Source organism: Sesamum indicum, linkage group LG3, assembly GCF_026168435.1.
Source record: "Sesamum indicum cultivar Baizhima isolate 11 linkage group LG3, ASM2616843v1, whole genome shotgun sequence".
NCBI classification, from domain to species: Eukaryota; Viridiplantae; Streptophyta; class Magnoliopsida; order Lamiales; family Pedaliaceae; genus Sesamum; species Sesamum indicum.
In genome coordinates this window covers 6,240,109-6,255,757 of record NC_142659.1, presented here as the reverse complement: position 1 = coordinate 6,255,757, position 15,649 = coordinate 6,240,109, and the positions used below count along the sequence as shown (strand labels likewise).

The window sequence follows — 15,649 nt, the reverse complement described above, 5'->3', positions numbered from 1 at the left end:
TTCTTTGACAACATTTATAAACTTCATGGGATTCCTATGAGCATTGTAATAGACAAGGATAAGGTGTTTACTAGCAAGATTTGGAAGGAATTGTTCACTTTATCTGGAGTTTCATTAGATATGTCCTCAGCATACCACCCCAAAAGTGATGGTCAGACTGAAAGGGTCAATCAATGCTTAGAAAACTACCTAAGATGCATGTGCCACCAAAAACCAACAAAGTAGGCATAATGGTTGATAGAAATTTTGGTTTAACAACAACTTTACGAGACTGAAGGCCACACCATTCCAAGCTCAATATGGATGTCCTCCTCAACAGCTATCTATTGGACCTTATCTACAAAACCACCACACTGATGTGGAGGAGCTGATGCATGAAAGAATTAAAGTGTTGCAACTGTTAAAGGACAACCTCCATCAAGCACAACAAAGGATGAAGGTTTATGCTGATAGGAAGAGGACTGAGAGAGAGTTTGAAGTTGGAGATGAAGTCTTCTTGAAACTGCGACCTTACAGACAAACCTCAGTTACATTTAGAAAGTAGCTGAAATTGTTTGCTAAGTATTTTGGGCCATACAAAATCATTAAGAAGGTTGGTAAGGTTGCCTACAAACTGGAGTTACCCCCAGGGTCCAGAATTCATCCAGTGTTCCACATATCTTTGTTGAAAAAGAAGATAGGCTCCAAGTGTTTTCCCTTAGTCAACTTACCTGAGATGGAAGATGAAGTTTTTAAAGTGTACCCTGCAACCATTTTAGCTCGAAGATTAATACCTCGCATCAATGTTCGAGTCCCTCAAGTCTTAATCTAATGGTCTCACTCAACACCTAAGCAAGCTACATGGAAAGATTACCAGGTGATGGTTGCAAAATTTTCTTTGGATCCTTGGGGGCAGGGATCCAGAAAAGGGAGGAGGAATGTCACAATTACAGGCTAAAATGCGACTTTAAAAGGGAGCCATTCGATTGATGAGATGAATCTGGACAGTGTGATCACAAGCGCGCCCAAAATTGGGGGCGAATTGAATCCCTAAGCACAGACGACATCGTTTTTGGAGAATTAGGGCTCGATCACTTGGAAGAGGGGATTGGAGATTTAACTACAATTGGGCGATCTCACGCTAGCTCATCAGGTGACACTTGTACGGGAGGGAACGCGCATGACACAGAGGGCTTGCCATTTTGGGGATGTCCTTGTGCTGCCATTAGACTACGAACTCGAGCTAGAGGAAGTACAGTACACGACCACTTTTCTGGAACAATTTTAATGAATTTCAATTTTATTTCTTTCTTGTCTTTTTGTCTGTAATCCATTGTAAAAGCAAGGAACGTTGTTGGGCAAGATTATTATGGATTAGTATCAAATTTTTATCTCCCTTCTCCACTCTTTGTTTCACTCCATTCCCACCTTGTTTCTCTTCTTAGTTATTTCTCCAAATTTTATTCACTGTTCATGACACATTGCCTCCTAAAAATTAACCTGGTTATGTCCGTTGCTATTTTGTGGGCAGTTGCGTTGATGTAACTTTTGTTGCGTGCTTACTAGAATGCCCTGCAGGTTGCCTAATGCAAGACAATGCTATTGTGTAGATGTAAGCCAGGTATGTGATCCTGTGAGAATGATGCATGCTCTAGCTTCTTGTGGCAGTAGAATTCTTGGTGAGACTTCCATCAAAATGGAGCAGTCTACTTTTCTTCTGAAATTCGGAGTATCAAGATTGACTCCCTTTTGGCCATACGAATGCCGCTGCCTATTGTATATAGTACAAGGCATACTTGTGTAGGGTTTGATAACCCAATTTCCTGTGGTATTAGCATTATGCATTGTTGCCATTAAAGCTCATCTTGCAATAATTTTTTGTGTTGGAATCCGAGTCTTGCAGCTCTGCGGAGATGATCTCAACTCGGTAATCAACTTTTCTTTTCTATTACTTATTAATAATCTTAATCTACAACAGTAACTGTAATATCTTCAGCGCCAGTAATTTTTCGAACTAGGAAAACAACTGATGTCGTCCATCAAGCAAACCGGTTCTCCTGCGGCATAGCCATTGGAAGGAATGAAAGAGGCACCGCATATGTTCTTTATTCTGTTTTTTCTCAGAGAATTTGGGTCTACTCCTGCCTTATGAGCTGCAACAACTCCGATAGCCTCCCAGTAATTTGATACCTTCACCTGAATTCCAAGTACTATATTAGATACATCTAAATAGAGTATGTCATATAATAATGCAGGGGATGCTGTAGTGCAAAGAATTTTATACTAACATGCATATAAAGAAAAAAAAAAAAGCTTGTCAGGTCTTTTAGAACATACTGCTGGAATCCCAAGTTTCTCAGGGGTATCATTGAGAACAGTTTCATTCTCTTCAACGGCAATTAAAAGTGGCTGAAAGAAAAGAGGGTTGACAGAGACAAGCATTAGCTGTTGCAAAGAAGCTGCTGTAACAAACAAGAAATATTAACTTGACAGAAAAAGTAGATGAGCAGGATAAGGTTATTTCAAAGCATGGGAAAACTACTTTTTTCAGTTGTGTACTTGAATTTTAAATCACAAGAATAAGGTTCTAAAAGGAAATAAGCAGAAAAAGCACACCTTGTTTGTTTTCCTACTAGCAAATGCAAGAGCCCCGTCTCCTCCACAAGCATCAATTGGTAGAATCACACTGTCAACATCACTAGCAAGTATATAGTCCTTTCCTGTAGAATTGAAGTTCTGGACCAAGTACTGAGGAGCAGTACTAAGGCCAGCAAGCACACATGGCAAGAATGTGTACCCTATCTGTTATCAAGGCAACAGTTACAGATAGACATGCTACGTTGTCTTGAAACATCAAAGGAAGAAAACATAACTTTAGACTATATTGGTAGCAATGAACTCATTATCTTCTATATTCCAAGTTGGAGAACATTTTTGTATAGAAGCTAATTGAAATTTTATTATCAAGTGAAAACACAGAATGCCGACTATAGGTTTCAGCGACAAGAAGATACTGCACCTCTTCAGCAGCTGATTTTGGACATAAAGAAGGACTCAATGAAAAAGGTAATAATGCAGGAGCATGGGCACAAGGAATTCCAAATTTCTTCACCACCAGATGGCTTATGACTGCCTCTACACCTGCCAAAAGATCAACGCCCTGCATTTCACAAAAAGCTTAAATTAGTGAGACAGTGAACTTAGAATAAAACACGTAGTCGTTTTCAATAGTTAATTGAAAGTAGGGAAAGAAAAGGGATATAACCAGTCAAAATTCATACCTTTCCTTGTCGATAATTTTCTACATCATCATCAGTATCATCATCTGGGAAGCGTGCCACAACTGCTATGGCATTCACACCAGATCTCTCTACTAATATCTCCACAGCCCTTAATAGGGAATCAGGACGCTGTATCCTTCCAGTGGATTGTCCACTCTTGGGGTCTATCCACTTTTCCACCTATAAATATATAAGAAATACATAGTCAAGCATCTTTCAAAACTAAAAATGACTGCAATAGGAGTTGAATAATAGAACAATTGAAAGCATTCTGAGTTCTAAATAATTCGAAGCATTTCAATTTTCATGGTTGTAAGAAAGTGAAATGAAGTAACTACATGCTCATAGGGAGGATTTGCAGCTTGTTGGTATAGTAAGTAGAGAATTTTTACAAAGATCTTACTATATATGAAAGAAGTGGCAGAGGAATGTACACACTGTGAAGTCAGCCATACAGTTAATCTATCAGCTATTTATGGGCGTACCTGTAGAGCAGCGTCTGTCACAGTATATTCTACAATAGGCAAACCAAGAGAAGCCCTTGTTGCATCCACCACCTGTAAATGACGAATGCGAAGTTCTTCCTCTATCCCAGCATCAAGAATCAGCCCCACCTAGCTCACATTCCATGTATATTATGTCAAGAATTTAAACAGATGAGAAATTAGATGGGCAGCAATCAAATTGTCACACCTGATGTATGATAATGAGGGACACACCTTATTCTGATGAACTGGTTGTAGTGCCCAAAGGCCTTCAGCAAATCTATCCAGTGCATAGCCCTCAACATACAGTACATTCGGCATTGGCCAGTACAGCATTGCTGCATTGAGAACCTGCAAGAATTACAAAGATAAAAAGAAATGAAACCACACAAATCCAGAATCAGCTTCTTGATGGTCAACATTAAGCTATCAGATTGTAGAACTACATAACTTATATGGTCCGACTGATATCGTGTAATTTTCTGGTACAGCCTTCACATTATTTTGCACCCAAGCCCCAAGGAACATCATACATTTTCCAGTTATTGCAGTTACTCTCAGATAACATTATTCCCTAATCATACAAGATTACAGTCATAGCATTTACTACGCATATGGGAGCAAGGTGTTTTCTTTCTTGTTGGTTTATCATCGAACATGTTTCCTGCAAATACTCTGGTCCTAGTTGATGACTTGGGTTAAATTCTCATCTAACAACAGTTACTTTACTATCCCTGTTCACAGAAAATGTCAATTTTACAGTCTAAAGCATAAGTTAATGGGTTTCCATGCAAAAACAAATTTTCTGGGAGTTGCAGTTGCTTTAGCTCTTCTGGGCGTAAGATTACAAAGAGAAACATACATTGGGATGAGAGATGAGGCAGTCAACGACAGAGGCGAGGGTTCGAGCTACCGGTAAAGCATCCCCCGCATAACCACCGACTGTCGCTCCCACTCCAGTCGGCACTATCATCACACTCGTGTACGCTCTCTTAAACTGCTCAAAGACCATCCACAAGAAAGAAGTTCATCTTTACTTTGACACTCATAAAGCTTACGAAAGATCCAACTTTAGATGGATAGTAGTAATTTAGGGAGTCGTCTCTGGACTATACTGACATACCTTATTTGGGAGGAGAGAACTGGAGCATGAGATTGCAAGCCGAGATGCTGGTTTATCGGGCAGCCACCGTAGTCTCCGGCCGGCGGTGGAGTGAAATGGATGCCCAAGATTAAGGCTTGTCATTTCAGTAGCAGCCTTCTCTCTTCCTCTGTTGTGGAAAAATGTCAGGATAATTCTATCCAAAAGCTACAGGACAGTTTTGCCCTTTGAAGGAAACAATATAAAGCAGAAATGGCGGTAAAAGTAGCGAACTTTAACTTCAAAATCCTTTCTTTCTTTGTTGAAGAAACATTAGAAGTTCTTGATTGATTAGATGACACATACCCTAATCAGTAAACACCAGGCATCTTTCGAGAAGCTGAAAATTCTACTGGGAAAATGGGGAAGGCACCACAATCTTCTTAATCAAATCTCGCCCACACCATCGCCCTCGCTATCTTTCAGCATTACTTCGGTTGCAGAATGCTCAAGGCTTATGCAAAGCTCAACAAAGTAGTTGAAGGGCGGAAAATATTCGAGCTAATGCCAAATCCGGATGTGGGCTCATGGACCTCTCTTCAGAATCTTTACCTTAATAGCAAGCAACCCCTGAAAGCGTTAATGGTATTTTACGAGTTGATGTTGTCCGATTCCGCGAAACCTGATTCGCATTCCGTGGTTGCTGCTCTTTCTGCTTGCGCACGCCTCAAGGACCTAAGAAATGGAAGAGCAATCCACGGCTTGGTGTACAAGTATCTTAAAGAACCCAGGCCCAATGTGCATAACGCGCTGATCGATATGTACGTTAAAAATGGAAGAGTTCACATAGCTGAACGTGTGTTCAGTAGCATAAATTTTAAGGATGTTGCTATATGGACTAGCTTACTCAATGGATATCTTCTGAATGGTGATATGGAATCAGCTAAAGGGATGTTTGATGAAATGCCACAAAGAAATGTGTTTTCTTGGACTGCGATGATTGTGGGGTATGTCCGCAAGAAAAATCCAATCGAAGGATTGGAGTTGTTCACAAGAATGAGACGTGAAGATGTTGGAGAACATTGTAATCCCACTACAGTCACCATTGTTGCCCTGCTTTCTGGTTGTGCTGATATTGGGGCACTTAATTTAGGAAGTGCAATTCATGGGTACATTAACAAACGCATTGGATTCGTTTTGGATGTTGCCGTGAATAATGGGTTGATAGACATGTATGGCAAAAGTGGAAATCTTGATTCGGCTGTGAAGCTATTTGATAGCATGAGGATGAAAGATTTGTTTTCATGGACTACCATGATTTCCTCTTTGGCGCTTAATAGCAGAGGTAAATGTGCTCTTCTGGTTTTTGATTCGATGGTGGAATCTGGAATGATACCAAATCAAGTTACTTTTCTAGCAGTTTTATCAGCTTGCAGCCATGCAGGATTAGTTATTGAGGGCGAGAGATTATTTGAGAAGTTTGTAAGTGGCTACAATATGAAGCCCCGGATTGAGCATTTTGGGTGTATGGTTGATCTTTTTGTTCGAGCAGGATATCTGGAGAAAGCCATAAGGTTGATTGAGGGGATGCCCATGAAGCCGGATGCTGTTATCTGGAGATCGCTTCTCGGTGCTTGTGTGGGACAGGGGAATCTAGAATTGGCTGAAGTGGCCGGGAAGAAAGTACTCGAACTAGAACCTGATGATGATGCAGTATATGTACTTCTTTGGAGTGTCTACCGCTCGAAAAACAGATGGGATGATGCTTCGAGGGTAATGAAAATGATGAGAGAACAAAAAATCAAGAAAACACCTGGGTGCAGTTGGATTGAAGTGAATGGTGTTGTTCATGAGTTTCTTGCTGAAGCTTCCCCATACACTGTTGGTGATAACATAATGATTGTCCTGGACGCAATGATTGAACAATCAAACTTAGATTCTAACCTTCTTTTCTTTGAATGGACGTGAGATTGTGGAGGTTGTCGAGTTGATCGAGGATGCAGTCATCAGTTATAACATGAAAAAGACCAGAATGTAACTGATAGATGATTTAGGTAACCACTATCTGTTTTCTTTAACTCCACGCCTGGGAGATGAAAATTTGTGCTGAACTATCTGCTTAAGTTCTCTTGTTTCATTTATCATGTTGGTTACTAATGCTTGCTGATCGGATTGTAACAGAAACTAAAAGGCAGAAGCAGCTTAACACGATCGAGGACGGGACAGCTGAAATAAGCTCAAGGTAGATGATAAGCCGTGTGCAGGGATTATTACCAGAAAAGGTTTTCTGACTTGTGCATAGCTTGTTTGTGTGTTGTCAATATCTTGTATTATTTACAGGCTGCATAAAATAGGGATACTACCTTGCGCTTTTACCAAAGCATGCCCCATATTGATTTCTGTGCCAAATGATGATACCAACTTTCAAAGTTTTATGGCATATAATGCATATCTTTGTTATATTTTAGAACCTATCTTTGTCTTTGTCCCAAGATGTATTTATCAGCATCCTTTCCATGGGATGTTGCATCATATTGAGATTTCAGCAGCCTCCTGTGGTGTTTTCCTTAACCAGGTGTAATAATAAAACTCATCCTCCCATCCTGCTATCTTATCCTTCATGTCGACTCACCGCCAGCTGCTATATATGACCTTGATTTAGTCTATGCGAATGAACACTTCTGGTACGGAATAGAAAATGAAATGGATAAGTTTCTTTTCTCAAGTTTGAACATTGAATGTTCAGATCACATCCCGGTACATGAATACTTTCAACAAATGCAATATTACCCGATTCTTTTAATTGCTAACTGCGGCCATCTAACATTGTTTTTGATATCGTTTGTCGTAGATTTGGACTGGGAAATAGAGTGAGATTCAAAATTCTGATCCTAGCAAATTGACTTTGATATTATAATAAGCCTTAGTCAAAGTTCATTGCTTCAATTTACAAGCAGCCACCATCTTCCTGCTCTTCTTCAACCTGTAATCCATGTGCAAGTTGTGGCTTGGAAAGCAGCTATAAGAGACCAAATTGTAACCATACATCCATTGTTCTTGCATGTAATATCTCATAATGAAGACAACTCAGCTCTTTCTCTCTTTCTTTCTCTTCACCATTTTCGCCAACAGATCTCCACTCTCTGCAGCTGCTGAAGAACCTGCTCCGGTCCTCGACACAGACAGAAATCTGGTCCGGGCAGGAGTCGACTACTACATACTGCCGGTTATACGCGGCAGAGGTGGTGGCCTTACACTAGCCAGCACCGGCAATGAGACTTGCCCGCTTGACGTCGTGCAAGAACAACTTGAAGTGAAAAACGGCCTCCCCTTAACCTTCCGGCCAGTGAACCCCAAGAAAGGCGTGGTCCGTGTTTCAACCGATCAGAACATCAAGTTTTCTGGTGCCACAATCTGCGTTCAATCCACGGTGTGGAAGCTCGATAACTACGACGCGTCGACAGGTAAATACTTCATAACAACGGGAGGAGTAGAAGGGAAGCCAGGGCGTGAAACCATCAGCAACTGGTTCAAGATTGAAACATACGGAGATGACTACAAGCTTGTTTTCTGCCCCACAGTGTGCAATTACTGCAAAGTAATATGCAAAGACGTTGGCATTTTTATGCAAGATGGAAAAAGGCGTTTGGCTCTGACTGAGGATGCCCCGTTTAGAGTTATGTTGAAGAAGGCTTGAAGCTGAGGAGACGGTCATCTTTGCATAAAAAACTGTAATTTGAATTCTGCTTTATATGAAGTTGTGTGCCAATAATAAATGCAATGCAATAAAAGGAGCCAAGTTTGTGGCCCTCAGTCCCTGTGAGTACATAATATATATGCAGTAGCCAGCCAGCCAGCCAGCTAGCTAGTGGTTTAGTAATGTTGAATGAGCAGTTTCTTTTTATATAATCAAAGTGTTGGTAATAATAAGAGGAGATGCATGTGTCAAGAGACAGACAGGTAGAGGAAAGGCGGGGGAAGGGGCATCGTCATTATTCATCATTCTATCAGTACTCTCTGTTGGGGGGTGGGGGGGATGATTAAATTCAAAAGAAAATATCTGTGAAACAGTAGTAAGTGGCATCATCATCAGTCATGAAATCCATTGGAGTTGAATGCAATGCATTTTGGCGTACTGATGATACTGTTGCACCGCCCATCCACCCACAAAATATGAATGGGTCCATAATGTCCACCACCCACATTAACATTAAAATCACTACCTACAATTATTATACACATACATGTGTCATGCATCATGTATGTATAGTCTCAATATCAATCACAATTCATCACATATCTATATCCCATCTTTCAAATTTCTATATATATGCTCCAAATTCATATGATTTCATGTAGTGGTTGTTGGGCCTAATTATAGTAGCAGTGAGTGAGAGAGAGGGAGTGGGTGGAGAAGCACTTGAAAGGAAAAGGAACAAGGGATAATGTTAGGCAAGTGGGCACTGACTTCCACATATACATATATACACATACACATGTCTTCCCATATATTTATTTAAGTTGACTTTATTGCATCCACCAGGTCAGTCTCAGGCCCACTCTCACTCTCACTCCCACTAATTATATGTACATACATAATTGCATATGCAACCCTCATCCTCATCATCATCATATATAAAATCCAAGTAGTTTTGATTAAGAATTTTCACCTCCATACTCAACCATATTCTTCTTCTTCTTCTTCTCCTAATTTTCTCTTTCTACATATGATATGATGACAAGAAATATGAAGGGTAAGGGTAGTGTTGGTGTTGTAATCTTCCTCCTAATATTCTTTGCTCTCTGCTCTTCTCCTTCCACAGCAATTGCATCCAGTAAGTCCTACCCCACCCAACACTACTTAATTATACTCATCCATCTCATTTTCTTACATGATTATGATGATGTGTTTTGTGTGCAGGAAGCCTCACTTCTGCTGCTGGGAAACAACATGTACATGTATATGTTGAGTTCCAGGTCTTCCCCTATTCCCCCTTCACTTAATTCAATATCTCTGTAATCCCATTAATTCCTTTCTGTAAATATTAATGATGATGTGCAGAAGAAAAGAAGATTGGATCATGTGGATGTAGAAGATTACTCAGGTACTGGTGCTAACAATCATCATGACCCAAGATCACCACCATCAAGCTTTTGATGATGACGATGATGAGGGTGTGTGTGCTATGCTGTGTTAGCTCTACATATATATGTTTTTTTTGTACAGTTAAATCGATAAGAATAGATGGGTGGATGGATGGATTGATTTGGTCCCATTCTATATATATAAAATGCTTCTTTTATATATAGTTTTTGTTGGTCTTCAATGGAAAGTATAGCAGTAGGTTTTCATTTTCATTTTCTACTCCAATACCAATTCAAAGTGTGAAGATGATGAGATGAGATGAAGAGCAAAGATGGGATTGGGATACCCTTTAACACCTTTTTCTATACACTCATCCAATTAGGCTTATGCCCCTCAATTTCATCCACATCTGGGGCTGTCACTACTCATTGCTATTTGTATATAAAAATATTATCCAAATCGCTTCTCTTATCCTCCAAAAATTACTTATTTTCAAATGAATTATACAGTGCTATTTATAAATATCATAATTACAAATATTATTGGGATAGGAAAAGGTAATGAGCATTATTGGAGAAAACTAAAAGGTGTATGCATTCATACATGATAATTATATGTATTTACAATACTCTTTCTTGAACACACACTTCTTATCATATACATCCTGTTTCGTTTATAATTTTGCTTGGAAAAACCCAATAAAACAAAAACCCGAATGAGGAAAATAGTAGAGTTATATAATCTCACCCTCAACTTTAGCCGATATGTTTCAAGGGTCGCATGTCAATATTAATGAAATTCTGTATAATATTAACCACTTAAAAAAGTGTATACATTCATACATGATAATTATTTGTATCTACAACACAAATATATATATTTCTTGGCTTCAATTTACAAATGCTGTCAAAAACACCAAATATAACCTGATTCCCAACATCATCTCTTTATTATACCGTATCATCAATTCAATTTTCAAACTCAATATATATTACTCTGACAAACACAAACTTAGAAACAGCTTTTTACAACTTGGAAGTTCACAAACTGCGCACTCCTAAATTAATCTAATTGGTTTGGTACTATCTGGACATGGAGATGACCCTTTCAAGACTCATCAACGCCTTCTCGTACCTCACAAATCCCATGAACCAAAACTCGAAATTGTCTTCCGTCACAATCTCAATATACTTCTGCGCTGGATTCCTCACATTCTCACTCTCATTTGCTCCTTTGATCTTCTTCACTGGAACGCTGAGCTGCATACATACACATACACATACACATTCAAACTTCTTGTAAGAAACAAATACATATATACCTTGGTAGGTAGCTGTATAAGTGCGTGCAAGTAATTGTAGGTAGGTACCTTGTAGGGTGTCCTGAGAATTCCCCCTGAATTTGATTCAACAGCAATGGATCTTTCGCTGCAGAAAGCAACCTTTTCTGTGGAGATGAAGAGAATCCCAGCAATGGGACCAGCTGTTGTCGATAAATAGCATTGAGATGCCTTCACCAGCTTTTCTCCATCACTCGCACCAAACACGTCCCTGAATATGTTCTCTCTCCCTCCTTTCTTGATTATTTTGGCACCAACACTCAGTTTCCCCTTCACCGTTTCCGAAAATTTAGGACCCATCCTCACTGCAATTAATGATTAATCATCCAATATATGTTAGAAATGAAACAATAATTCCAAAACCATTCTAATTCATGTATGTATGTACCGTGTTCACGAATTCTGTAAGCGAAACTTGTTCCCTTTCTTTCCAGTTTCATCTTGTGATGATTCCTGGCAGCAGCAGCAGCAGCAGCCTCCCCATTTTCTGAAATTTCAAGGAAACATATATGTCTAATTATGTTATTGTTGTTGTTTTGATTCCATGATCCTCTGATGAAATTGACATACCTGTGAAGGCAGTTGAGTGATGTGAGGAGGAGGGACTCTGAGTCTGGGAGGAGCTGAGAGATTCAGACAAGGAAGACGATCTGTCGGAGGTTGCCGCCTGTAATGGGCTTCTAATTCGATAATGATGTTCAGGCTGGTGATCCTTCATTTTCTCCATGAATTTCGCTTCTACACGTGTTAATCCGAATACCCGATCTCTTCTCTTGGAGTTCTCTAATTAGGCTCCAAGAAAACAATGGAGAAGAAAGAGGAAAGATGAAGGAAAATTGTAGCAATGTAGTGATGAATGATGCATAATTGAGGTGATGAGGAGGGTCATTCTCACGGTCGGCGCCCCCACAGGTTTGATTATTTGTTGAAGACAGACGGAGACAGGCTAGAAATTGCACATCCAGACAAAAAGCCAGCTTCATCAGTATTGGTCTGATTCTTTTCTTTATTCAGTGTGAGATGCACAAGTCTTTGTTGCCCATTTGGACTAACATTTCTGGGAAAATTCCTCAGTCAAATTCAGTTAGCGTGTCAAAGGTTAGGGCCCCATCACAAAATTAATCCAACATATTGCACCATTAATTAAAAGAAAAGTTTAAGAACCTCAAGAACATCCAAAGTCTTGAGCTTAAAAAATTGGAAGCTGGACACTTTTTTTTTCACTTTTAATCCATCAGTCCGACAGTTAGTAAACTCTGTCCAACTTATCTTTCAAGTCTTTTTTGTTGAAAGACAGATTCTACTGGGGACTTATCTGAGGCAGACACTAACTAGATTTTAAGTTAATTATTAATCTTAACACTCATTCATCCTTAAAAGCGACAACATAACATTTTGTCTAACCTTAATAACACAATTACTGATGATGCTATCCATCCCATATAAATTGTTTGACAAGAAATTTGAGCAGATTATAATTCCGTCAAACCTCCTCTCTTTGGTGATATACTTTTTAGAATGAAACTGTTAAGTATCCAGACAACCCAGTACCGATCACGTAGCACCCCCACAACAACTAGTTTATAGAAACAATTCTTAATTCAAAAAGAAGGAAAGGGCCTGAATTGAGGAACTTGATGCATTTGCGTGTGCTTTACCAACAATCCAGAGACAAAAATTCTGAAATAAAGATTTCTACAAGAGTTGGGACATGACTAAAATCTTTGATGATTGATTGATTAGTTTATAACAAAAGTTATAATTGAAATTAATTGATTTACAGAGTAATCAGAATTTTATTAAAGATAGAATCTTTCAGCTGGCTTCACCATGTTCATATGTATTCTAATTATACTTTTCTATGCGATTATTCCATCCTGTTGTGTGTTTGCAGGACTATTATTTGTTGCCCCGAAAATTTGATAACGAATAGTGGAAGCTCAAAATGAACAGCAAGCAACGATGAACAGCTGAGCATTCTATAATGCCAGTAAAAGAATCATCATGAGTGAAACTGCATGGAGATCGTTTGATGTTGCCTTTCCAAGTCTTGCGGATTGGCTGACCACTGATGGAACCCGTCTGCATAATATCTGCAAGACATGGCAGCAGCTCAACAAAATAATTTTATGCCTGAAATAATGTTAACCTGCAGATCAACCTTACCTTAACAACTCGCTGTCCTAATAATACAGTAACTGCTCTATATATACCTCAAATCCATCACAGGTAGCAAATACATAGCTATATATTGAGGAAAAGAGTCTACCTATTTCGCAACAACTTCTTTGTGAGCTTTATAGGAAAGTATGACGTTCCATATTAAGGCAATAAAATTGGCGGCAAGGACCTGCGGAAAGGATGATGCATCAAAAATGTCTATCAGTCAAACAAAATTACCGTATAAAGTAAAAAGCATTCATCAGCGTTATCATATTGTTTGAAGCATCCAACAATTTGAAGTGAGAAGATACATATATATATATAGTTATATTCTTGTACTGTGCATGATATATTAGAAGTGAGAAGATTTCCTCCTCTCTCAGCAACACTAAACCAGAAAGTTTGGACTACTTAGAGTGTACAAATTAATCAAACCTGAAACTGCTGCGGCACGAATCGAAAATTGAGGAACTGGAAAGGTATCCAGAGTTGCCAATTCACAACAACTGACGAGAACCACTCCTGTGAAATAAAAGTTAGACATTAACTTGATAAGTCTTGACTATAAGCGCTCCTGTCCTTTCGGGATCTCCTATTAAAATTAGAAAAAAGCACAACGAAAGTGTCCTTGTCAAACCTGTTTTAGCTTTGGAATTACATGTGATGGCCTTCCCTCAAGCGTCACCAATGTAGATAGGAAAGTTCCAATAAAAATGGGAGAGAAAAGAAACTGCATTAGAAACAGTCAAAGTATGCCCAAGTGGTTGATTGAACGAAAAATATACCAAAACCTTATATAAATTCAATCAAGGAGCTTCACCTGATCAAGGAAAAGCCGCAAGAAAGCACCGGAAGCTCCAGGGGCTGTGACCAGATTACTCAAATACAGATACCTGAATGTGTAACAGAAGACGTTAATTCAACTCTGAAAGATGACAAATGACAGATAATTTGACAATAAATCTATAACCAATCGTGACAAGGTTCCTGCGATATTCAACATTTGGTCGAGCAATAGACAGAAAAAACTTTCAGGGCAATACCAGAAATGCAATGTAGGACCGACCAAAACCAGCCCCAACAGGGTGAAAGTAAATGTTCGCTTCAAGTCCAGAGATGGTACTTGATCAATCACAAGCTGAGGTGCAGCCAACAATAAAATGTTAAAATCATTCATGTAGGAAGCAAGATCTAACATTCACAGTATTTTACACAACAGATAGTTGCAATAAGCATTTGCTTCTCAGATCCATACTAAGGAAAAATAGTATTGCTCAAGTTGTTATTCCCCAATGTTGATTTCGGTAATAAATTGTATAATTCTATGATATGTGCTAGATAGCTATACCTGACAGATCACATCACCAACCAAAGTTAATAATGCTGATGTAACAGCTTTTGTCATCACGGGGTACTTGGCAAGAAGGGACATATACCTGAATAGATATTCAGAGTGAGATGGATGTAAAAGAACTGATCCTTAAGTAACAAGAATAATCAGACTGGCTGTAGTGTATGTGCATTAGACCTTTTCTCTACTATTACTGAAATAAGGTGTTCCTATTGAACTCCAAGAAACACCTAAAACTGCACATAATTTTTTTAAGCTTACTAATGCACAAAACAAAAATGTAGTCTTTAATAAACAATGAACCAAAATTGGCAAGAAAGAAAAAAAGAAAGAAAGTGTAAGCAGATCACTACATTACCATGAAAGTAATGACCAGTTACTTCCATCACTCCCACCACCACTGTTGCCACCTCCACCACCACTCTTTCCATTGCCGGAACCTCCAATACCACCACCAGCTCCGCCACCACTTGAAACCCGGAAAACGCGACGACCCAAAACCGAAGGCCCAAATTCAGGACGACCAAATATTTTGAACCCGTTTGGAGAAGGCAGAGAAGGTGTATTACGATAGCTTACAAAGCTCCTGCTTGTATGAATTGGGTTGCGCACAAAAATCCTGCTTTGGATATTGAAATGGCTAATGGGTGTGCCAAAAGTTGCCCATTCGCGTAAAAGATAGGATTTTCCTGTCACCGTTGCCGGGTTTGGAGCCACCATACTTCCGCTTAGCCTCTCTTCCACCAAGGGATAATAGGAGTATAAATGTTTGCTGACAATATGTGGGTTTTTGAGGTTTTAGTCCTTTTACAGCTAGTAACTACCAAAAGAAATTACTTTTTAAACCGGCTGCCCCAATCCGACCTGACCCGGTCTTTCATCAT

The 15,649-nt window shown here is 39.2% G+C and overlaps 5 protein-coding genes across 7 annotated transcripts; 2 read left to right on the top strand and 3 right to left on the bottom strand.

The window, feature by feature from the left end:
- Positions 1 to 1,898: 1,898 nt before the first annotated feature.
- Positions 1,899 to 5,003, bottom strand: LOC105157367 (uncharacterized). The gene is made up of 9 exons (XM_011073778.3): positions 4,869 to 5,003; positions 4,608 to 4,742; positions 3,980 to 4,096; positions 3,746 to 3,874; positions 3,261 to 3,440; positions 2,999 to 3,139; positions 2,596 to 2,781; positions 2,317 to 2,388; positions 1,899 to 2,175 (listed from the first exon to the last, which is right to left on the bottom strand). The coding sequence occupies exons 1-9, from the start codon at positions 4,989 to 4,991 to the stop codon at positions 1,972 to 1,974; spliced, it is 1,287 nt and encodes a 428-aa protein (XP_011072080.2). The 5' UTR covers positions 4,992 to 5,003; the 3' UTR covers positions 1,899 to 1,971.
- Positions 5,004 to 5,137: 134 nt separating this feature from the next.
- Positions 5,138 to 7,300, top strand: LOC105157365 (pentatricopeptide repeat-containing protein At2g22410, mitochondrial). Its single transcript, XM_020692854.2, is given in 3 exon segments — positions 5,138 to 5,275; positions 5,278 to 6,880; positions 7,008 to 7,300. Coding segments are annotated over 2 exon segments (1,611 nt in total). The 5' UTR covers positions 5,138 to 5,181; the 3' UTR covers positions 6,795 to 6,880; positions 7,008 to 7,300.
- Positions 7,301 to 7,446: 146 nt separating this feature from the next.
- On the top strand, positions 7,447 to 10,131 carry LOC105157366 (kunitz trypsin inhibitor 5). 2 transcript variants are annotated; one of them, XR_016064681.1, is made up of 3 exons: positions 9,377 to 9,661; positions 9,748 to 9,803; positions 9,889 to 10,131. XR_016064681.1 is itself a non-coding variant. In XM_011073777.3 (2 exons), the coding sequence occupies exon 1, from the start codon at positions 7,903 to 7,905 to the stop codon at positions 8,521 to 8,523; it is 621 nt and encodes a 206-aa protein (XP_011072079.2). In that variant the 5' UTR covers positions 7,447 to 7,902; the 3' UTR covers positions 8,524 to 9,369; positions 9,748 to 9,803. The 2 variants fall into 2 exon arrangements, 1 of the variants encoding a protein (XP_011072079.2); XM_011073777.3 differs by lacking the exons at positions 9,377 to 9,661; positions 9,889 to 10,131 and adding an exon at positions 7,447 to 9,369.
- Positions 10,132 to 10,834: 703 nt separating this feature from the next.
- LOC105157363 (putative GEM-like protein 8) lies at positions 10,835 to 12,219 on the bottom strand. The gene is made up of 4 exons (XM_011073773.3): positions 11,822 to 12,219; positions 11,640 to 11,738; positions 11,282 to 11,556; positions 10,835 to 11,171 (listed from the first exon to the last, which is right to left on the bottom strand). The coding sequence occupies exons 1-4, from the start codon at positions 11,976 to 11,978 to the stop codon at positions 10,995 to 10,997; spliced, it is 708 nt and encodes a 235-aa protein (XP_011072075.1). The 5' UTR covers positions 11,979 to 12,219; the 3' UTR covers positions 10,835 to 10,994.
- A 744-nt stretch (positions 12,220 to 12,963) lies between these two features.
- LOC105157361 (protein sym-1) lies at positions 12,964 to 15,628 on the bottom strand. 2 transcript variants are annotated; one of them, XM_011073771.3, is made up of 8 exons: positions 15,124 to 15,628; positions 14,763 to 14,850; positions 14,458 to 14,552; positions 14,235 to 14,307; positions 14,052 to 14,144; positions 13,850 to 13,936; positions 13,521 to 13,601; positions 12,964 to 13,344 (listed from the first exon to the last, which is right to left on the bottom strand). In XM_011073771.3, the coding sequence occupies exons 1-7, from the start codon at positions 15,483 to 15,485 to the stop codon at positions 13,521 to 13,523; spliced, it is 879 nt and encodes a 292-aa protein (XP_011072073.3). In that variant the 5' UTR covers positions 15,486 to 15,628; the 3' UTR covers positions 12,964 to 13,344. The 2 variants fall into 2 exon arrangements, with proteins under 2 accessions (XP_011072073.3, XP_088734809.1); XM_088878683.1 differs by having other exon boundaries at positions 14,052 to 14,082.
- Positions 15,629 to 15,649: the final 21 nt, after the last annotated feature.